The 21,639-nt window shown below is 53.0% G+C and overlaps 2 protein-coding genes across 2 annotated transcripts in view; both read right to left on the minus strand.

Moving 5' to 3' along the window:
• Positions 1–1,302: 1,302 nt before the first annotated feature.
• TRIM59 (tripartite motif containing 59) lies at positions 1,303–10,806 on the minus strand. Its single transcript, XM_068164286.1, has 2 exons — positions 10,715–10,806; positions 1,303–2,995 (listed from the first exon to the last, which is right to left on the minus strand). The coding sequence occupies exon 2, from the start codon at positions 2,990–2,992 to the stop codon at positions 1,766–1,768; it is 1,227 nt and encodes a 408-aa protein (XP_068020387.1). The 5' UTR covers positions 2,993–2,995; positions 10,715–10,806; the 3' UTR covers positions 1,303–1,765.
• Positions 10,807–17,656: 6,850 nt separating this feature from the next.
• The window catches only part of KPNA4 (karyopherin subunit alpha 4), a 35,557-nt gene continuing 31,574 nt past the window's right edge, over positions 17,657–21,639 (minus strand). Inside the window, exon 17 of the mRNA XM_068164260.1 lies at positions 17,657–21,451. Coding sequence (XP_068020361.1) covers positions 21,353–21,451 — 99 coding nt within the window. The 3' untranslated portion in view covers positions 17,657–21,352. The remainder of the gene's footprint in view (positions 21,452–21,639) is intronic.

Here is a 21,639-nt window from a genome sequence, read left to right on the forward strand (position 1 = left end):
CACTGTGAGGAATGGGAAGCAGGGAACAGCCACAGTCCTGCCTTTGGGAGACTCCTGCTACCTCTCCCCTCCCCTGCTCACAGGGCTGTGAGGAGCAGAGCAGTGAGGAAGCCAGGGCATCAGGCAGGCCTGCTGGAAGAATAGCTTTTATTTGTACATAGATTTGTTAAAAGAGAGAGCAGTGCAAATAGCAAACTTTTCCATTGTGGAAACCTCTGCAGCCTCAAAAAATAACTCTCAGAAACTGAGTCTTGAAAAGGCAGGAAAACAGAAGGCAGGCAGGTCAGACAAGCTTGAGGGGGCAGTGGACAGCCAGCCAGCACCCAGGCTTGAGGCACGTCTGCCAGGTGACAACCTTCCAGCAAATGAGCAACTTGGCTGGAAAATCCATGTGGCAGCATTCACCTGGGCCCAGGATCCACCTAAACCCCACTTCAGCATCAGTGGCAGCTGTGGGATCTGCTCCTGGAGCTCTCCAAGATGACAAACAGATCCTGCATGGCACTTCTCTCCAGCCTGCTCCTCCGGAGCTCTGCTGACTTCTACCTCAGCCAGCCCTGAGCACCCCAACCTCTGAGCTGCCAGAGGGGAGCTGGCTGGCTGGAGGCAGCAACCCTGTGCTCTCAGGATTGCTGCCAGGAGAGTCAGCCAGGCTGAAGGGCCTTGTCAGCATCACATCCCAACACTGACCTGGCCCTCAGTTCTCAGGCTGGCAGCAAGAGGCATTTTGCAGGGCTCCAGTGAGCACCAGCTGGTAGCACCAGGCAGGCTTTGGTGTTCACAAGGGTTTAAAACCCCCAGAATTCAACCACTCCTTGAACAAGTGCTGCTGTCTACAACCAACCAGCAGCACTGCCATGCTGCAGTGTGCTGCTGGTTTCACCATGGGCTTGTTTTGGGGAGCTTTCAGTGAGGATCAGCTCTACCTGTGCTCTGCTGCTCTAACTGCAGCCCTCCCAGGCTGGCCCAGCACTCACTAGTACCAGCCTGCTTAGCACTCAAGGTCCACAATGGCTCCTGTGGGGATTCTTCTCTCGAGCACAGCTCAGACTGGAGCCCTGGAAGTGTGCTGGTGACTGATGGATTGCAGGATAAATGCTGTTGTTTCATCTGCTTCAAGGCCCCTGTTCCTTGTGCTGAGAAGCTGAAGATACTGTTCCCTTTATCAACAGCTCTTAAACCTGCTTGACAACAGCTGGATGCATTCAGCACTGGCTCCAGTTTTGCTGCCTGCCTCAGAACCTGTCCATTTTCATGACATGAAATGATGAGATCACATCATCCACCAGAAACCTGGAGATGTTTGGAGCCAGGAAAACACCAAATGTGGGTTTCAGCTACAGCAGAGCTCCAGTGACCCCTCCCAGACTCAACATTGTGCTTTGATTAAAAAAGACTTAAAACCAAACCACCACTCAACCTAAAAACAACTCCAACAAACAAACACAAAACCCACTTTAAAATCACCTTCCCAAAGGGATGTGTGAGGAGGTTTTACAGCCAAGGCTCCAGATGACAACCTGGGAGCTGCTGTATCTTTGGCAGAGACTGCTTCTGACCAGTGTCCTGTTTAAACTGACTCCTACCAAGCTCTGTGTGAGGAGGAGGAGGTAAGAGTTAGCCAAGAGAAAAATTCCACACAACACAGAAAAAGGAGGAGAGGGAAACGGGAAGGGAAAGCAAAACTTGGACATTTCAGCTGTTTAGGTAAAAATCAGAACTACAATACCACCCTGACAGTCCCTCCCCTAAAGTTTTCATCTCCTCACTGGAAGAGCTGAAGGGAAACAACTCCCCCCACAAATTCCATCAGCAAGTCAAATCTGTCACACAGCTCCACAGCCACAGCCTGCCAGTGGGAGTGGAGACCCCGACAGGCAGGCAGCAGGACCTCTGACAGGTACAGGGGAGCAGCTTCGAACAGCAGTGAGGACACAGGTGGGTAAAAGGAGAGCCCCACCACAGCTGTGATCACAAGGAGCAGCTGCACCAAACGATTCACAGCCTGCAGGTGCTCCTTCACTTCTCTGCCTCCCCCCCGGCCACCGCCTCTGCTGCGTAGTTTCCTCTTCAGGACCACCTTGACTTTCGGAGCCAGGATCTTGTTGATCTGCCCCAGCTCAATTTTTGACCACACATCCTTCAGCAGGAGCCCAATTCTGGGATGAACCTCCACAGGCTCCACGTGGGGCAGCTTCTTCTCCCTCAAGGCTTTGACACGCTGCTGCATGTCCCCCATCTTCTCCAGGAAGATGAGTGGGGACTCCTCCTTTTGCACAGCCGTGTTGAGGGACATCAGCTCCAGCTGCTCCTCCCGCATTTTCTCCAGGTGCTGGATGAGGGGGTCGTATTTCACCACAACGTGGGCCTTGGCTTCTTCCAGCGCCGTCAGCAGAGCCTGTTTCTTGTCCTCCAAGGTGTCACTGAGCTTCCTGAAGTACTGCACCACAGCCATTTGATCCCCCCTCACCACACTCTCGCACTGGGCCTTCTGCTCCTTCAGCTTCTCCAGCAGCAAGCACACCTCGGTCCAGTGCTTGTCGGTCAGCTGCTGGAGCAGCTCGCCGGCAGTCCTCTTCTCTTTCTGGTAGGCGGCGTGGAGGTCATCGATGGGGTGCCCGCTGTGCTCGCCGATGGTGAGGCAGTGGCCGCAGACCAGCTTCCTGTCCAGCAGGCAGTAGATGTTGAGGGGCTGGCTGCTGTGCTGCCGACAGGTGGCGCTGCAGGCGGCCTCCTCCCGCCGCGACTTCTCGATGATGGCTTTCACGGCGAAGTTGATGGGCAGCGACTCGACGCCGGCAGCAGGGATTTCGGAGACTCTCCTGCAGTTTGGACACTTGAGAGGGATTCTCCAAATGGAAAAGCTGTTTGATGCCTGGACGACGCCTTCCAGACAGCTCCTGCAAAAGGTGTGGGAACAGGACAGGACGCGAGGATCTTCAAAGAGGCTGTAGCAGATGGAACAGGTCAGCTCCTCCTCAAAGGGATGCATGTCCTGCCAAAGGGAAACACACACACTGGAAGCTGTCTACAGGTCTTTACAACCAGTCCAACCACCTAAGCACCTCAACACCCTTCTTTCCATCCCAGCTGGGTTAGTTTTTTTCCCCACCCCATCAGTTTCTCTCTTCCCTTTGGGAAGCTGAGAGGTTCACACAAAGCCTCTGGCACTCATCTGGTGGCCAGCCCAGCTCTGACCTAGAATCATAATCAGAGAATCAACCAGGTTGGAAAAGACCTCAGAGATCATCTAGTCCAACCTATTGCCTAATACCTAACACCTCCTGACAACTAAACCATGGCTCCAAGTGCCACATCCAATCCCCGCTTGAACACCTCCAGGGACGGTGACTCCACCACCTCCCTGGGCAGCACATCCCAGTGGCCAATTACTCTTTCTGGGAAGGACTTTCTCCTCACCTTGAGCCTAAATTAGGCCACTAACAGGTGAAAGAGATCTCAGAAAACCAAAAAGTGAGCAAACATGGATGAGTGAAACAGGATTCTCCACTGTTCTTTCAAACCCTGTGCTGAAATACCTTTCTATGGCACAAGCCTGTCTTGAGTAATCCTGCATGGTGCCCTGTAGCCTGACAGTGCTTGAGTTTATGGAATGTGTACAAGAATGATGATATTAACATGTAGAGAGCCTTTTATCACAGTATAACTAAGGTTGGAAGAGACCTCGAGGATCATCAAGTCCAACCTGTCACCACAGACCTCAGGACTAGACCATGGCACCAAGTGCCACATCCAATCCCCTCCTGAACACCTCCAGGGATGGGGACTCCACCACCTCCCTGGGCAGCACATTCCAAGGATGAATGACTCTCTCAGTGAAGAACTTTCTCCTCACCTCCAGCCTAAACTTCCCCTGGCACAGCTTGAGACTGTGTCCTCTTGTTCTGCTGCTGGCTTCCTGGGAGAAGAGACCAACCCCCTTCTGGCTACAACCTCCTTTCAGGTAGTTGTAGAGGGCAATGAGGTCTCCCCTGAGCCTCCTCTTCTCCAGGCTAAGCAACCCCAGCTCCCTCAGCCTCTCCTCACAGGGCTGTGCTCAAGGCCTCTCCCCAGCCTTGTTGCCCTTCTCTGGACACCTTCAAGTCTCTCAATGTCCTTCCTAAACTGAGGAGCCCAGAACTGGACACAGGACTCCAGGTGTGGCCTAACCAATGCAGAGTACAGAGGCACAATGACTTCCCTGCTCCTGCTGGCCACACTCTTCCTGATGCAGGCCAGGATGTCCTTGGCCTTCTTGGCCACCTGGGCACACTGCTGGCTCCTGTTTAGGCAGCTGTCAATCAGCAACCCCAGGTCCCTCTCTGTTTGGGAGCTCTCAGCCTGTAGCTCTGCATGGGGTTCTTTTATAGTGGATTATAGATGAGGTTCAGTAAGCATGTTCTGGAATAAAGCTAAATCTCCTCTCCCTGTACCATTTCACTAGTTCCACATACCAGGATTTTGCAGTGTTTGCTTTGCCTGCCCTTTAGAGGTAGATAGGTTACAAACCAAGTTGAAAGAACATGTTGCCACAGCTCAGAGTAAAAACATTATATTGATTTCTTGCTAGACCAACATTTTGCTCTTGTACAGTTTTTTTTGGGGGGGAAAAAACAAAGAGGAAAACATTTAAAAAGAAAGAAAGATAAGAAAAAGCAAATGAAAGAAGATTTGTGGGGGGTTTTAAGATGTATAAATATGAGACAAGAGAAGCAACTGATTCAAAACACCTTTTCTTCAGAGGCTACACTACTACAGAAAGGACAAAACAAAACACACCTTAAATCCCCAAAGAACAGGAATTGTAACTTTTACTTAAGTTCATAGAGCCTGTACTCCCTTCTGCAAGAGTAGCTCAGAAACTGGACCAGACTGTCACCTGAGAGGAATCCATGGCACCACTTCCTGGGGTGTTTAACCCAGCAGTACTTGTGCTTTCAGGGGAGCGCAGCTACAAGCCCTGTGAGGAGAGGCTGAGGGAGCTGGGGTTGTTTAGCCTGGAGAAGAGGAGGCTCAGGGGAGACCTCCTTGCTCTCTACAACTACCTGAAAGGAGGTTGTAGCCAGGAAGGGGTTGGTCTCTTCTCTCTAGCACCCAGAACCAGAACAAGAGGACACAGTTTCAAGCTGCACCAGTGGTGGTTTAGGCTGGAGGTGAGGAGAAAGTCCTTCCCAGAGAGAGTTGTTAGCCATTGGAATGTGCTGCCCAGGGAGGTGGTGGAGTCCCCATCCCTGGAGGGGTTCAAGAGGGGATTGGATGTGGCACTTGGTGCCATGCTCTAGTCATGAGGTCTGTGGTGACAGGTTGGACTGGATGATCCTCGAGGTCTCTTCCAACCTTGGTGATACTGTGATATTACTTCTCTTCCAAGCAGAAGGAAGAAGCAATGCAGTTTTGCTGACTCTTCACCATTTCAAAAGGTAAATCTCCTACCTGCCTGTGGCAATGCCAGCAACAAGCAGTGTGGGCAATCTGGCAGTGCAGGCCTAGAGCCTGACATGGTGGTAGGCCATGCTCAGCCTAAGTGCAGAGCCAGCTAGCAGCGTAGCAAAACAGTGCTGTGCCTGCAGCATGTAACTAAAACAGGGCACTGGTAGCTATAAACATGGACAGTTATCTTGGGACAACAGGAGATGCACCTGCATCAACAAACCTCACGTGTTGTTAGTAGCTGGACCAATGATCTATAACAGTGCGATGTGTGGTCACTCAGAGGGAACCAATGAAGCCATGCCAACAAGGCACTCCGAGTTTAGATAAGTTCTAGCAGTTCCCTTGCTATGCACTTCTGCCTTTCCTGTCTCCTCTTCTTCTATGCTTTACTTTACTGTGCTATACTGGCACCATAGGCCTGCACCACAGGAACAATACTCGATCATATTGGTCAGCTGTATTGATTCCAATCTCCATCATCTATACCTGTTTGCATTTGGCTGGCTGGGCTTGGCCATAACCAGTCCCTGGTAAGGGACTTCTTAGGGTGTCAGGTAGTGATAAGACTAGGGGGAATGGATCCAAGCTAGTGTGACCAGAGATCACACTGATGGAATGGAAAAGGCCTTTGAGATTACTGAGTCCAACCTATCATCCAACACTATCTAATCAACTAAACCATGCACCAAGCACCCCATCCAGTCTCTTCCTAAACACCTCCAGTGATGGTGACCCCACCACCTCCCTGGGCAGCACATTCCCATGGCAAATAACTCTCTTGACCTGTGACACCAGCAGCAGTGTAAAGGGGATTGTGTGTTTGTAACAGCACTGTGAGGCCATGGCAATCAAGACCAAAACAAGACTGGAAGCCAGCAACAGTTCAAAGACTCCAGCAGACTATGATCTGCTCCTTTGATCCAAGGACTCCTGGTCACCCATAGCCAACCTTTGCCTTCAAAAGGTGGGAGAAGCAGCAACATGCTACTGGAAGAGAGCAGGAGAGGGAGGTGGTGGAGCCAACACCCCTGGAGGTGTTCAAGAAACATGTGGCCATGGCACTATGGGGCATGGCTTAATGGCCATGGTGGTGCTGGCTTGGTGACTGGACTGGATGATCTCCCAACCCAAACATTTCTGTGACTCTAAAAGAGGCTTCTACAGACAATGACATTTTTCTCCCACTCTGAGGAACATTTTCAACACAAGAAGAGAACACCAAGCACTTGCAGCCAGGTTTACTAACAGTTCTCTCTAGGTTCTGGCACCAACCAGAGCCTAACTCAGCAGCCTTTAAAGACAGCCCCCCTGACAGTAACTGGACTGATGGTGTTACTCCTGGGTTACTTTAAGCACAGCACTAAAATGCTAACTTTCCTTCTCCATCCTTTGTGTTTTTTCTTTGCCAGCTTGCTAAAATCACCCTGTCAGGTCACAAAGAAGAGCAAGTCCAACCCCAGGTTTCATACTAAACCCCACTACTCTGCTTTTCATGCTGTTTAAAGTGTGAACTCCCCTTATCTGTATCACATTTTCCTGTCCCCTTGTCAATTGTGAAGACTTTGCTGTGCTGCAAAAACAAATTGTCCAAGCATTTAGCATCAAGGAGTCAAAACTCAGGGTTTGACTCTGAATCTGAAAGCAGCAGCATGGAGCTGGGCTGATGCAGCTGCACCAAGCAGTGCTGAGCTTGCCAAGAATGTAACTGCCTGTGGGATGTGTCCAGGGAGGATATTTTACACAATCCTTCAGGGAAAAAAAAAAGTTCCTGCATTAAAATCTATCAGCAGCTCTCACTGACACCAAGCCATGAAAAGGATCAGGGGGTTGGAACACCTCTGTGGCAAAGACAGGCTGAGGGAGCTGGGGATGTTCAGCCAGGAGAAGAGAAGGCTCCAGGGGGACCTAATAGCAGCCTGCCAGTACCTGAAAGGGGCTACAAGGATGGAGAGAGACTGTTTGCAAAGGCCTGCAGGGACAGCACCAGGGGCAATGGCTTCAAACTAGAGCAGAGCAGATTGAGATTGGATGTGAGGAACAAGTTCTGCACCAGGAGGCTGCTGGAACACTGCAACAGGTTGCCCAGGGAGGTGGTTGAGGCTCCACCCCTGGAGATATTCCAGGTGAGGCTGCACAGGGCTCTGGGCAACCTGAGCTAGTTGGGGATGTCCCTGCTGACTGGGTAACCTTTGGAGGTCCCTTCCAACCCAAACCATTCCACGGTTACACAGTGTGATAAAAGGAACTGAATTGTTGATTGTGCTGTTTGCTCCAGGCAGCCTGGCACCCAGAGCTGTACCAGGAGGCAAGAAGCAGAGCAGAAATCCCCAGGTTCAGTTTTACGCTGCATGAGGAAATGAACAAAGCACTTCCAGAGCAGTGGGACTAAATCACAGGCTGGCTACCAGAGAGCCTGGGAACACCGATGGAGAAGAGCCAACACCACAGAGTTCAGCAAAGGAATAAAGAAGTTTCCCAGGTAAACAAAGCAGCAGGAAGCTGGTAAGTGCTTCCCTGCCTGGGGCAGGTACTTAGCCTTACAGCTGCTAAGCAGTGGTAGCAAACACTTTGTGCAGACACGGGTTTGTCCCCAGAGTCACCCAGCACAGGCAAATTGCACCCCAAGAGGCATTATTAAAATTCAAGAGCAGGATGGTGCCAGCAATTGGACAAGTTTCAAAACCCTTCCAGCAGCAAAAGGGGCAGGGGTTTTATCCTCTTGTAACGAGTGGCACTGCAGGCAAGGGGAAGCTGTGAAGTACAGCACACCTGTCTGACACCTCAGCTGCTGGAGGGGCTGCACAGGTGAATTTGGCCTTGGGTGATGGCTGCAGTGGCCCATGCCAAGAGTTCCAAGGGGCACAGAGAAGAGCTTCCTAAGGACTCTGTGCTGCCAGGCACCCAGTTTTGGGCTCCCCAGTTCAAGAAGGACAAGGATCTGCTGGAGAGAGTCCAACAGAGAGCTACCAGGATGACGAAGGGTCTGGGAGCATATGCCCTATGAGGAGAGGCTGAGAGACCTGGGGCTGTTTAGTCTGAGAGGGGATTTAATCAATGTTTATAAATAGCTGAGAGCTGGGGCTCGGAGGGAGGGGACAGCCTCTGCTCAGCTGCACCCTGGGATAGGACAAGGAGCAATGGATGGAAACTCCAGCACAGGAGGTTCTACCTCAACATCAGAAAGAACAACTTCCCTGTGAGGGTCCCAGAGGCCTGGAGCAGGCTGCCCAGAGAGGTTGTGCAGTCTCCTTTTCTGGAGCCTTTCCAGCCCTGTCTGGATGTGTTCCAGCCCTGTGCTGGATTCTCTGGTCCTGCTCTGGCAGGGGGGTTGGACTTGACGATCTTTGAAGGTCCCTTCCAAGCCGTAGCATCCTATGAGCGTATGGTGACCCTCAGGGAGGGAAACAACATCTGCTGTCTGAAGGACACCAACACTCCACTCCCAACACCCTGCTAAACACACAGCAGAAATGCCACCTCCCCTTGCCACAGCAGGACGTGATGCCCTCCTGCAGCACAAACACAGCGGCTCAAGTCTCTGCTGTGCAGAAACAATGTTTAGTGGTGCTCTGGGCAGTCTTCTGTAAAGGTCACCCTCCTGGGAAAGGCTGACACAACTATTTAAAAAGCTCAGAAGGCCAAGCTGCAGCTCTGGTGTTTGTCAGCACATCAGAAGGGATGGAACCTGTAGGAGGCAGCTGCCAGGTTTCCTGCTCTGAACAGGCCAGACAGCAGGAACCAGAAGCACAGAATCATCATGGGGTGGTTTGGCTTGGAGAAAAAGGAGGCTAGGGGAAACCACAACTACCTGAATGAAGTTGGGAGGTGGGGGCTGGTCTCTTCTCTGTAGTAAGAAATGACAGGATGAGAGGAGATGGTGTAAAGTTACACCAGGGGAGGTTCAGTTTGGACAGCAGAAGAAATTTCTTCACTGAAAAGGTCCTCAGACTGGCACAGGCTGCACAGGGAGGTGGCTGAATCCCCATCCTTGAAAAGGTTTAAAGCAGAGGTGTGGTGCTGGTTTCACACCAGCCTTGGTAGAGTTAGACAATGGTTGGACTGGATGAGCTTAAAGGACTTTTTCAGCTTAAACAGTTCTGTGTGACTTTTTGATTAGAAAAGACCTCAAAGATCACCAGGTGTCCAACTGTCAACCCAGCACTGCCAGCTCACCACTAAACCCTCAGCACCACAGCAGCTGCACTGCTACACTCTACACCACAAATACTGCACTGGAGCCACAGCAAGTCACCAACCAGGCACGTTCTGCCCCTAGTCCTTACTCCTTCCACTGTGCCACATCTTCACACTGGCTTTTTTCATGGCCTCAAAGGAGGTGAGCAGAGCTGAGAAGTCTCTCTTGTTTCCCCACCAAGCCAACCTCTCCCTTCTGTCCATCCACCCACTGCATTCTTGTCTGCTACTACAACAAACTTCCACAAGAGCTGCCACGTTCCAAAAGCCCAAACACACCACTTTGTCCTCTCCATGCCCGTGTTCCACTGCTCAGACTTGGTTTCCTCCATCCCTCACCTCCTGAACTTTATCAAAGCCTCAGGTCTTGAGCATTCATTTGCCTCTTAGAATTCAGCAGCTGACACCTGTCTGCTGCACAGCCCCTGCAGACGCTCTACCAGCTCCCACTGACAAGTCGGTGGCAATGAGCAATACCTGAATCCCTGCACGGTGGGGTTGGAAGGGACCGATGGCGATCATCCACTCCACCCGCCCTGCTAATGCTGTAGGAGCACCCTCAGCAGCTTGCCTAGGATCACAGTGGCCGGGGGGGGTTGGAAGCTCTCCACACCAGGAGACTCCACAACCTCTCTGGGCAGCCTGCTCCAGGCCTCCAGCACCCTCACAACAAGCAACTTTCTCCTCCTGTTTAGGTGGAGCCTCCTGGGCTCCACTTTGTGCCCCCTGCCCCTTGTCCTCTCCCTGGGCGCCACTGAGCAGAGCCTGGCCCCAGCCTCTTGCCTCCCTACCTTTAGCTATTGATCAGCATGCACAAAGCCCGCATGTGGGCCACGGGACCCCTGCCTGCACTGACACCTGGACAAAGCGACCAGCGCCAGCTTGCTAAGTTCACAAGGCAGAAACGCCCTAAAGGCGCCGGGGCGGGGTCCCGGCCGCCGCAGCTCTCCCCAGCCGCCAGGAGTGTCGGGAAGCAGCAGAAGAGCCCCGGCTGCGGGCTCGGCGCGGTTGTGCCCCAGCAGACCCCCAGCCCAGCCCTCTCCCCCAGCCTGGGGCACGGCGGCGGCCGCGCTCCCCCGCAGCCTACCTGCGCGCTGGGCCTGCCGCCCGCTGCGGCTCGCTCCCGCGCCCTGGTAGCGATGAGAGCCACGCGGCCGCGCCGCCGCCGCCCTCTTCAAACCCGCCGGGCCCGCGTCCCGCCGCCGCCCGCTCCGCGCATGCGCCGGCAGCCAACGGCCGCGGCTGCAGCCTTCAAACGACTCCGCGCCCAGGGGCGTGCCTGGCGGCGGGGCGGCCGCCGCAGTCCAGCCCTACCCCGCGCTGACAGCTCCCAGCCCGACCCTGACCCTCAGCCGCGCGGCTTTCAAACCCCTCCACAGCTGGGCAGCCTGGGCCACGCACTGACAACCCTTCCGGGGAAGAGGCTGTTCCTCAGGGCCGACCTGAGCCTCCCCGGGCGCGACTTGAGATTGTTCCCTCCTGCCCTGTCCCTCGGTCCTTGGGAGAAGAGACCAAGCCCCGCCTAGCTCCAGGCTCCTTTCAGGGAGTTGGAGAGGCCAAGAAGGTCTCCCCTCAGCCTCCTCCAGGCTGAACACCCCCAGCTCCCTCAGCTGCTCCTCCCCAGCCCTGTTCTCCAGACCCTGCCCCAGCTTTATTGCCCTCCTCTGGACCTGCTCCAGCCTCACAATGTCCTTGGAGTGAGGGGCCCAGAACTGAACCAGGATTCAAGGTGCAGCCTCCCCAGTGCCCCGTCGGGGGCACAACCCCTGCCCTGCTCCTGCTGGCCACACCACTGCTGCTCCAGGCCAGGCTGCTGGTGGCATTCCAAGGATGGAAATCCTGACCTTACCCTTCTCTGCAGGTGAGCAGAGCCCTGCCTGCGCTTGTTTCTGCAGGTTGTTTGGTTTGTGAATTCCCTTCCTATCCCTCTGCCTCCACTACCAAGCTTAGGGCCAGGCTGGTGTCCTCACCCCCCTCCCTTGTGCTGCAGCAGCCACACAGGCTCACCCAAGAAGCAGCTGCAAACTAGCCCAGAACATCACTTGTGCTTCAGAGAGGGGACATGCTGGCTGCAGGAACATGCCACATACTGGGTCAGAGCAGCAGATGGGGCATTGCTAAGCCACCTGCTGATGGTAGCCAAAGGGAAGAGAGCACAACTCAAAAGTCAGGGGGGAACAGGATGTGTGCCCTCACTGACAGCTCAGGAAACCACCTTCTTGTACAGAGATCACAGAATTGTCAGGGCTGGAAGGGACCTCAAGGCTCAGCCAGTTCCAAGCCCCCTGCCATGGGCAGGGACACCTCACACCACAGCAGGTTGCTCACAGCCACAGCCAGCCTGGCTGCAAACACCTCCAGGCAGGAGGCTTCCACCACCTCCCTGGGCAACCTGTGCCAGGCTCTCACCACCCACATGGCCAACAACTTCTTCCTCACATCCAGGCTCAATCTCCCCACTTCTAGTTTTGCTCCATCCCCCCCAGTCCTATCTCTCCCTGACACCCTCACAAGTCCCTCCCCAGCTTTCCTGGAGCCCCCTGCAGATCCTGGAAGGCCACCAGAAGGTCTCCTGGGAGCCTTCTCCTCTCCAGCCTGCACAACCCCAACTCTCTCAGGCTGTCTCCAGAGCAGAGCAGCTCCAGCCCTCTGCTCCTCCTCGGGGCCCTTTTCTGGACACCTTCCAGCCCCTCCAGATCCTTCCTGGCACAGAGGCTCCAGAACTGGCCCCAGAGCTGCAGCTGTGGTCTCAGCAGAGTGGAGCAGAGGGGCAGAATCCCCTCCCTGGCCCTGCTGGCCACACTTCTCTTGCTGCAGCCCAGGCTCTGCTTGGCTCTCTGGGCTGCCAGTGCTCCCTGCTGGCTCCTGTTGAGCTTCTCCTCCCCCAGCACCCCCAAGGCCACTTCTTCAGAGCTGCTTTCCAGCCAGTCCCTGCCCAGCCTGTATCAGTGCCTGGCATTGCCCTGCCCCAGCTGCAGGTGATCTCACCCCACACATTCTATTTACCTGAACAAGCAGAAGCCATCTGAAGCCAGATGCACAAACCAGCACAGCCAGGTCACTGTGCACCTGTCAGGATTTGCAGTGGAGAGGACAAGCAGCTGGTGTTCATCCTGCACAGCTGACAGCCTGCAGTGCACCACCGCCAGCACCACACTGGCAATGTCACCTCAGCCCCTCCTGCCTGCGCTGCAGGGCTTGCTGCAGCAACCACCTCCTCACACATCTTTGGACAGGGTTGAGGTCTCATCCCTGCAGACATTCAAAACAAGACTTGCTGTGGCCCTGGGCAGCCTGAACTATTGGGGGTGTCCCTGCTGACTGCAGGGGGGGTGGACAAGATCACCTTGGAGGGTCTCTTCCAACCCAGTGCAAGCTGTCAATCAAATGGAATTCAAGTTGGGTCCTGGTGGATGAGTTCAGCACAGGCCAGCAGTGTGCCCTTGTGGCCAAAAAGGCCAATGGTGTCCTGGGCTGCATGAAGAAGAGTGTGGCCAACAAGTCAAGGGAGGTTCTCCTCACCCTTTACTCTCTCCCAGTGAGGCCACAGCTGGAGTCCTGGGTCCAGTTCTGGGCTCTCCAGTTCAACAGAGACAGGGAACTGCTGGAGAGAGTCCAGGGGAGGCTGCAGAGATGCTGAGGGGCCTGGAGCAGCTCTGTGAGGAGCAAAGGCTGAGAGCCCTGGGGCTGAGAGCCTGCAGAAGAGCAGCCCCAGAGGGCAGCTGAGCAATGCTCAGCAAGAGACAAAGGAGCTGTGGGGAGCAAGAGGCTGGGGCCAGGCTCTGCTCAGTGGTGCCCAGGGACAGGCCAAGGGGCAGTGGGCACAAAGTGGAACCCAGGAGATTCCATCTGAAGAGGAGGAGAAAGTTGTTTGGTGTGAGGGTGCTGGAGGCCTGGAGCAGGCTGCCCAGAGAGGTTGTGGAGTCTCCTGGTGTGGAGAGCTTCCAACCCCCCCTGGGCATTGTGCTGCTGGGCAAGCTGCTGTGGGTGCCCTGCTGGAGCAGGGGCTTGGGAATGGGTGAGCTCCAGAAGTCCATTTCCATCCTCACCATTCTGTGGTGCTGATTTTTCAGCTCGAGAGGCTGTAGCTGTCCATGGTGTCAGGCACTCCCTTCTCTCCCCTGCCCCAACCTCATGGAAGATCAAAATCTGTTTGGTGTTTCTTGGAAGGTGTTTCACGAGCTCAGCAGGTCTCTAAGTTTTGGGGTGGGGGATGGAGCTGTGTTACTACTCCAGTGCAGGATCTATCCTAAGCACACTGCAACACCAGAGAAGACCTCCTGAGGAAAGCACAGAGTGCAAATGGCAGAGGAACTAGGGAGAGGTTTTGTTTCTGATCTAAAAGTTGTTCAAGTCCTCTCCCCTCTGCTACCCCCTCAACACAGCAGTGAAGAGGCAGAACCAAGGGGGCTTCCAACACCAACTTACCATAGCAATAACATCCACGGGGGAAGCACAGGCTTCAGACCCAGGCTGACTTCATGTGCTCACATTGCATGGGGAATGAATTGGGAATTCAAGATGCAGCAGTAACTTACCTGCCTCAGATCATGACCTGCTGGTGCCAGCAGGATGTCTAACCACTGCCCAGATGCCACAGAACTCCTGTTGTGCATTGGCCTGCTCTGAGCTGGCCCAGCAGCAGCTCTGCTCAGGCTGGGAGTGCCCAGCTCAGGCTCTGCTCACTCAGGCACTTGCTGAAGCTCAGGGCAGCTTGGCACAGCCAGGGGCTGCTGCTAGCAGGGAGAAGCTGAGGGGCAGAGCTCCTGCCAAGGCCTGGGGGGCACAGAGCCTCTGCCTCAGGCTTGCTGCTCTGCACACCAAGGGCACTGCCACAGCTCTGCCCCACCTTGGGGGGCAGGAAGGCAGAGGGGGCAGCTGTGGGCAGGAGCAGACAGCAGAGGGGAGCCTCAAGTGCCCCCCAAGGGATTGCAGCCCATGGATGGCATTTTCAGCAGCAAGCTGAGGGCTGCCCAGGCTCAAGCCTCTTCTTCCCTGGCTGCTGTCCCAGCAGGACTCTCTCCCTTCTGCCTTCCATCCCCAGCCCTGTCTTCCTCACTCCAGCTCCAGAATCCAGCTCCTGAATCCGCTTCCCATCTGCTGCTGAGCCCAGGCTGGGAATTGCCCAGGGCCTGCCCCCAGCAGCAGTGGTGCCAGTGGTGCCATCCTTGCCCTCAGGGCTTGGCTTCCATCTTGGTTTGTGTCTCTGTGTCTCTATCCCATGGCATTGTTCTTCCCATCCCAGCTGGGTTAGTTTCTTCCCCAGCCCATCAGCCTCTCTCCCTTCTTCCCTTTCTCTTCCCTTAGGGGTTCCTGCAGAGCCTCTGGGACTCAGCTGCTGGCCAGCCCAGCCCTGAGAGATGCATCTCAAGAGGCTCCTGAGATGCATTTACCAACAAGCAGCATTTCAGGTTTCCCACAGCTGTTTTCTAGGAGCAGAGGCGGCTTTCAGTGGTGTTTTGTAGCTGCTGCAAAGCAAGTCAGATGTGTTTTCAGAGGCCAGTTTTGATGGTGGCTCGAGGAAAACGAATCCTCCTCTGCTCTGGAGCACACCAGGCCAGCAGAACAAACACAGCACCTCCAATCCAAGGGATTTACAAGGGGGAAAAGAGAGGGGAACTTGATGGAACTGAGGCTTGCAGCCCCTTTTCAGTGCCAACTCTCTCCATGAATTCTCTCTGCCTTCTGGGTTTCACTCTGGCAGGAGCTAAAGCTTGACTGCTGGGAAGGGTTTGTAAACTTCACACATTTGCTGCTACCAAGTTCCCTTTTCATAAAGTCTATCTGATCCAGATGCAGGCCTCCTCTAATTGCTTCCAGCCTTGTGACCAAGGCTCCTGTCACTGATTTGGTGACAGGCAGAGCTGAGGGGACACCCAGAGTCAAACAGGGGAGCCCTGCTAAACAGCCCTGCCCAGCTGATGTTGAAGTGTACCTCTAAGGGCTCCTTGGAGCCTTCTCTTCTCCAGGCTGAACAGCTACAACTCTCTCAGCCTGACCCAGAGCAGAGGTTCTCCAGCTCTCTGATCATCTTCAGGGCCTCCTCTGGACTCTCTCTAGCAGGTCCATGTAATTGTGTTTGGTTTCCCAGAGCTGGACACAGCCCTGCAGGCGAAGTCTCAGCAGAGCAGAGGGGCAGGATCCCCTCCCTCCAGCTCTGGCAATGTGGGCAATGTGCACTGTCAGCCCAGAAGGCTAATGGCAGCCTCAGGCTGCAATTGGCTTTCTGGGCTGCCAGTGCCCATTGCTGGCTCCTGTCCAGCTTCTCCCCCACCAGCACCTCCAAGTCCTTCTCTGCAGGGCTGCTCTCAATCTCCTCAGCCCCCAGCCTGGATTGGTATCAAGGATTGCCCTTAGCTAGGTGAAGGACCTTGCACTTTGCCTTGTCAAACCTCCTGAGGTTGTCCTCAGCCACCTCTGCAGTCTCCCCAGCTCCCTGTGCTGGAGTCACCATCTCTTGGAGGTCTTCAGAAAAGGCTTGGATGTGGCACTTGGAGCCATGGTTTAGTTGTCAGGAGGTGTAGGGTGATAGGTTGGACTTTCATGATCTCTGGGGTCTTTTCCAACCTTATTGATTCTATGATTCTTCAGCCTTACCACCCCACCCTCTGCACAGCTGCTCAGCCTGGCTGTTACCACCCAGCAAGGTCACTGTGGCTCTTCCCACCGGAGTACAGAAAAGAATACAGAATGAAACAGGGTAGAAGAGACCTTTGAGATCATTGAGTCCAACCTGTCACCCAGCACCATCCAATCAACCAAACCATGGCACCAAGGGCCTCATCCAGGCTCTTTTTAAACACTTCCAGGGATGGTGACTCCACCACCTCCCTGGGCAGCACATCCCCATGGGCAATCACTCTCTCTGGGAAGAATTTCTTCCTAACATCAGCCTAAACCTCCCCTGGCACAGCTTGAGACTGTGTCCTCTTGTTCTGCTGCTGGCTTCCTGGGAGAAGAGACCTGGCTACAACCCCCCTTTCAGGTAGCTGTAGACAGCAAGGTCTCCCCTGAGCCTCCTCTTCTCCAGGCTAAGCAACCCCAGCTCCCTCAGCCTCTCCTCACAGGGCTGTGCTCCAGACCCCTCCCCAGCTTTCTTGCCCTTCCCTGGACACCTTCCAGCAGCTCAACCTCCTTCCTAACCTGAGGAGCCCAGAACTGGACACAGGACTCAAGATGTGGCCTCAGCAGTGCTGAGCACAGGGCACAAGGACCTCCCTGCTCCTGCTGGCCACACTCTTCCTGATGCAGGCCAGGATGCCCTTGGCCTTCTTCCCCCCCGGGCACACTGCTGGCTCCTGTTCAGCTGCTGTCCACCAGTACCCCCAGGTCCCTTTCTGCCTGGCTGCTCTCAGCCACTCTGACCCCAGCCTGTAGCACTGCCTGGGGTTGCTGTGGCCAAAGTGCAGCACCTGGCACTTGGATGTGTTCAATCTTCTGCCCTTGGTCTCTGCCCATCTGTCCAGCCTGTCGAGGTCCCTCTGCAGAGCTCTCCAACCCTCTAACAGATCAACTCTTGCCCCCAGCTTGGTGTCATCTGCAAACAAACTGAGGATGGACTCCATCCCCTCCTCCAGATCATGGATAAATACACTGAACCGGACTGGGAGCTGGACACACAAAGAGACGAGAGGAGCCAGCAGCATTGCAAGGTTTCATTGTTTATTTCCCCAAGACAGCCCCTAGCCTGCCCTCTACTCGGGTGATCAACAGTCACAAGCTAGTTTCTGCTGCTTCTACTTTGTTTTGTCCTTTCCAACTCCATAACCACGTCGATTGCTGATGACAAAGGAATGCTGCAAAAATACTCTAGAGTCCAACAAAGAAGTTATGATCACAAAATAATCTTTTTTGTTTTTCTTTTTATAGCCATTCTACAGTGTTTCCAGAGTTACCAAGTCATAAAACCAAAAAAGAAACAACAAAACCCAACAAAACCACCCCTCCCCCCCACTCCCTCCCTCCCCCCCGCCAAAAAACAACCCCAACCCCCCCCTCCCCTCCCCAAAGGTAGATAGGAGATGCTAAATGGTGGCTAAATCTGGTATGGTTTTATTATAGCAAACTGGTTGTTCATGCAACACTTCTTGGTTTGTGCTCAGAAAAGAAGGGGAAGGCACAGCAGTTTCCTACAGTGAGCCACCTTAGCGAGACTCTGCTCTGGGAGACCCAATTGCTTCCAGCTCAAACCTTCCACACATTTCCCCTGCAGGGCCTCCAAAACCCTGAGGCTTTTTAAACCCCAATTAGGTGTGTGTTAAAAAAGACCAAAAAGGCCAAACACCAAACCAGCTCCAAGCCCCTTTCGCTGGCTTGGGCTTTGTTGTTGGTATTTTTGAAGTGCAAGCTTGCAAAGATGCAAAGTTTGAGTTTGTTTTGGACTTGTCTGTTTCGTTATTATTTGTTTGAATTGGGTGGGTTTGATTCAGAGTCACTTGGGTTGGAGTCGGTTGGGTTGATTCGGAGTCGGTTGGGTTGGAGTCGGTTGGGTTGATTCGGTTGGGTTGATTCGGAGTCAGTTTGATTCTAAGTCGATTGGTTTGACTCGGAGTCGGATGATTTGACTCAGAGTCGGTTGGTTTGATTCTGAGTCGACTGGTTTGACTCGGCGTCGGATGATTTGACTCAGAGTCGGTTGGGTTGATTCATAGTCGATCGGTTTGATTCTGAGTCGACTGGCTTGATTCTAAGTCAATTGGTTTGATTCTAAGTCAATTAGTTTGATTCTAAGTCAATTGGTTTGACTCAGAATCGGATGGTTTGACTAGGAGTCGGTTGGGTTGATTCGGAGTCGGTTGGGTTGATTCTAAGTCAATTGGTTTGACTCAGAGTCGGTTGGTTTGATTCGGAGTCAACTGGTTTGATTCAGAGTCAATTGGTTTGATTCCGAGTCAGCTGGTTTGATTCCAAGTTGGTTGGTTTGACTCAGAGTCGGATGGTTTGATTTGGAGTCGGTTGGTTTGATTCAGAGGGTTTGATTCGGAGTCAGTTGATTTGATTCGGAGTCGGTTGGTTTGACTCCTGAATAATTGGTTGGTTTGATTCAGAATCGTTTGGTGGTTTGCTTCCTGAATCGGTTGGTTTGATTCCTGCATTATTTGGTGCTTTGATTCTGAATTGGTTGGGGGGGCTTGACTCTGAATCAGTTGGGAGGGGTTCAATTCCAATTCGATTGGGGGGTTGATTCCAAAGTGGCTGGGGGGGGTTGGATTCCTAATCAGTTTGGGGGTTGGACTCCAAATCGGTTGGTGGTTTGACTCCGAATTGGAAGGGGGAAATGGGGGTGTTTTGATTCCAAATCAGTGCAGAGGGGTGTGTGATTCCAAATCGGTTGGTGGTTCAATTCTGAATCGGTTGGGGGGCTGACTCCAAATGGGGGTAGGGGTATGATTCCAAATCGACTCCAAATCAGTGGGGGGGTTGACTCTGAATCCCTGGGTGGGGGGTCTTGACTGCAAATTGGGGGGGTCAGGTTGATTCTGAATGGGTTGGGGGTTTCAGGTTGATTCTGAATCTGTTGTCAGCTTGACTCTGAATCGTTTGGTTGATTTCAAATCATCTGATTGCTTCCAAATCAGTGGGTGGTTTGACTCCGAATCAGTGGGGGGTCTTGACTCTGAATTTGGGGGGGGGGGGGGTGTCAGGTTGATTCCAAATCGGTTGGGGAGGTTCAGGTTGATTGCCAATCGGTTGGTGGCTTGACTCTGAATCGTTTGGTTGATTCCCAGTCGGTTGGCTGCTTCCAAATCGTTTGGCTGGTTTGATTCTGAGGTGGGTTGGCTGTTTTTTTTCAATCATTTGTTTGTTTGCTTTCTCTCTAAAGTGGCTCAAAATAGATTGTTCATGGCTGCCTACATCTAAAAAAAAAGAGTCTAAAACAATCAGCTTAGGCAATAGTAAAGGTGTTCAAACCATCACTTGATTTGTACATCTATTCACACCTCTTTTATTTGCTCTCTCGGCACTCTGCAGTACAGATGCACCAACATCATTGGGTTTTTTCTTTTCCTTTTAATCCATTTTTCTCTCATTTCTTTTTTTTTTGTTGTTGTGTGCAGAAGTTTCCATATCATTTTCATAGAAAACAAAGTCTCCAAAACAATCAACATTGGGAAACAAACAAACAAAAATAGACCAGAAAACCAAAAAACCACAGCACGGGGTCGGGGATCGTTCGTTTGGGTGTTTTTTAATCCTACCACAGCTGCTCACAGGACTCAACAGAACCTAAAACAAAAACCAAAGAGAGGAGGAAGAAGAAAACTGAGCTCTGCTGGAGGTTAAACCACATGCAAAGGTCTTCCAGGTTCTGACAAAATGAAAAGGAGGAGAGTTCAGTGATTCTGAGGTTGTTTTTTATTAGCGTTATTTTTTCTTCTCCAAGGTCTTTTTTGTTGTTCAATCACCACTTTCTTTTGCTGCTTTCTACAGTAGATGGCAACTTGTGGACTGCAACACAGGCTTGGAAGGGAAAGAAAGGGAGGTTTGCTTGCTGCTTTTCGTGCAAAAAGGAAATCAAATCTACAAAATTAGAGGAGGTTTGGGGTTTTTTGTTGAGGATGATATGGAAAGCTTTTCAGAACAAACATTCATCTGGTGCAAATGCACAGGGAAGCCTTCCTGGAAATTCTACCTTGACAAACAGGGCTTAAAGCAGCCCAGGGAAGCCTTCCTGAAGTTCTGCCTTGACAAACAGGGCTTAAAGCAGCCCAGGGAAGCCTTCCTGAAGTTCTGCCTTGACAAACAGGGCTTAAAGAAGCCCAGGGAAGCCTTCCTGAAGTTCTGCCTTGACAAACAGGGCTTAAAGCAGCCCAGGGAAGCCTTCCTGAAGCTCTGCCTTGACAAACAGGGCTTAAAGAAGCCATACAGCAAAGGAAAAAAACAACCAATAAAGAATTAAAAGGAGAAAAACCAACACAAAAAAAACAGAAAAGGGGAAAAGAAAAACCCCAACAAAACACCAACGACAAAAACAAAGCAAACTAAAGACAGGCTGCAGGAGTAAACCAGAGTCTGCTGCTAAACGGGTCTCTGTGTCCAGTGTCAAGTTCCCCTCCAGAACTCAGGTGGATGATGTCCTAGGTTGTTGCCAGCCCCCTGAAGGCGGCTCAAGCTCGCATGCGCTCACAGACAGCGTCACACCCACACTCCACACACAGCCAGCGCCGGGAGCCTGCCGGCAGGGCCGCGGGGCCCTGCGGAGCGAAACGGGAGCCGGGCTCCACAGCAGCCGGGCTCCACGGCAGCCAGGCTCCACGGCAGCCAGCCCGGACATTCACTCAGCGGTGTCCATTCACACGGTGCTTCGTAGCAAGGCCTGGGCTCGTTCTCCTTGGACTTGTATGGGCATCCTATTCTCTTATGCTTACAAGGCTGGATGATGAGAGCACTGCATTTCCCCCCGATTGCTCTAGGAAGTCGTTGCTCCTTCTCAGGCACCGAAGATCTTTCAACCTGTAGCCCTTTTGTGTTTTTCTTTGAACAATCTAAATAAGCATTCAGTGTGAAGTTTTGTCGTTACATTTTGCCACTCACTCTCACTCGCACCCACTCGCCAGCTCGACTTCATTTGGGCTTTTGGCTGTGATTCCAAATGAAATCTTCACGTTTGCTTTCCCCATTTAATGCAGCAGCGGATCCCATGAGCCAAGATTGATGGATCAAACCTTTGTTTTGTTTGTTTTTATTCAGTGCTGCATTGTACCTAACTTCCCAAAATACCACTCTAAAACTGGAACCCTTCTGCTGGTACGTTGGCAGACGAATTGAAACCAAACGTTCCGCCCTGGATGGCTTCCGGAACCAGGCTTGGATCTTCGTCAATCTGCAACGCAAGGGGATGCCGTCAGCAGGGACAGCCAGGGAAAGAGATGGACAGTTCCAAACACCGCCCATTTCTGCCTCTAACCTACCTCCTCCTCCAGAGCATCTCTCCCTCTCTCTCTGTCCACCTGATCCACCTCCAGAGCATCTCCCCCTCCAGAGCATCTCTCCCCCCCGATCCCTCTCCAG

The sequence above is a fragment of the Melanerpes formicivorus genome, unplaced genomic scaffold, assembly GCF_026170545.1.
Source record: "Melanerpes formicivorus ecotype bairdi unplaced genomic scaffold, bMelFor1.0.p_v2 SCAF_78, whole genome shotgun sequence".
NCBI classification, from domain to species: Eukaryota; Metazoa; Chordata; class Aves; order Piciformes; family Picidae; genus Melanerpes; species Melanerpes formicivorus.

Excerpts from the sequence above, each read along its gene's own strand:
- TRIM59 (XM_068164286.1), bottom strand. The coding sequence starts at position 2,992 with ATGCATCCCTTTGAGGAGGAGCTGACCTGTTCCATCTGCTACAGCCTC.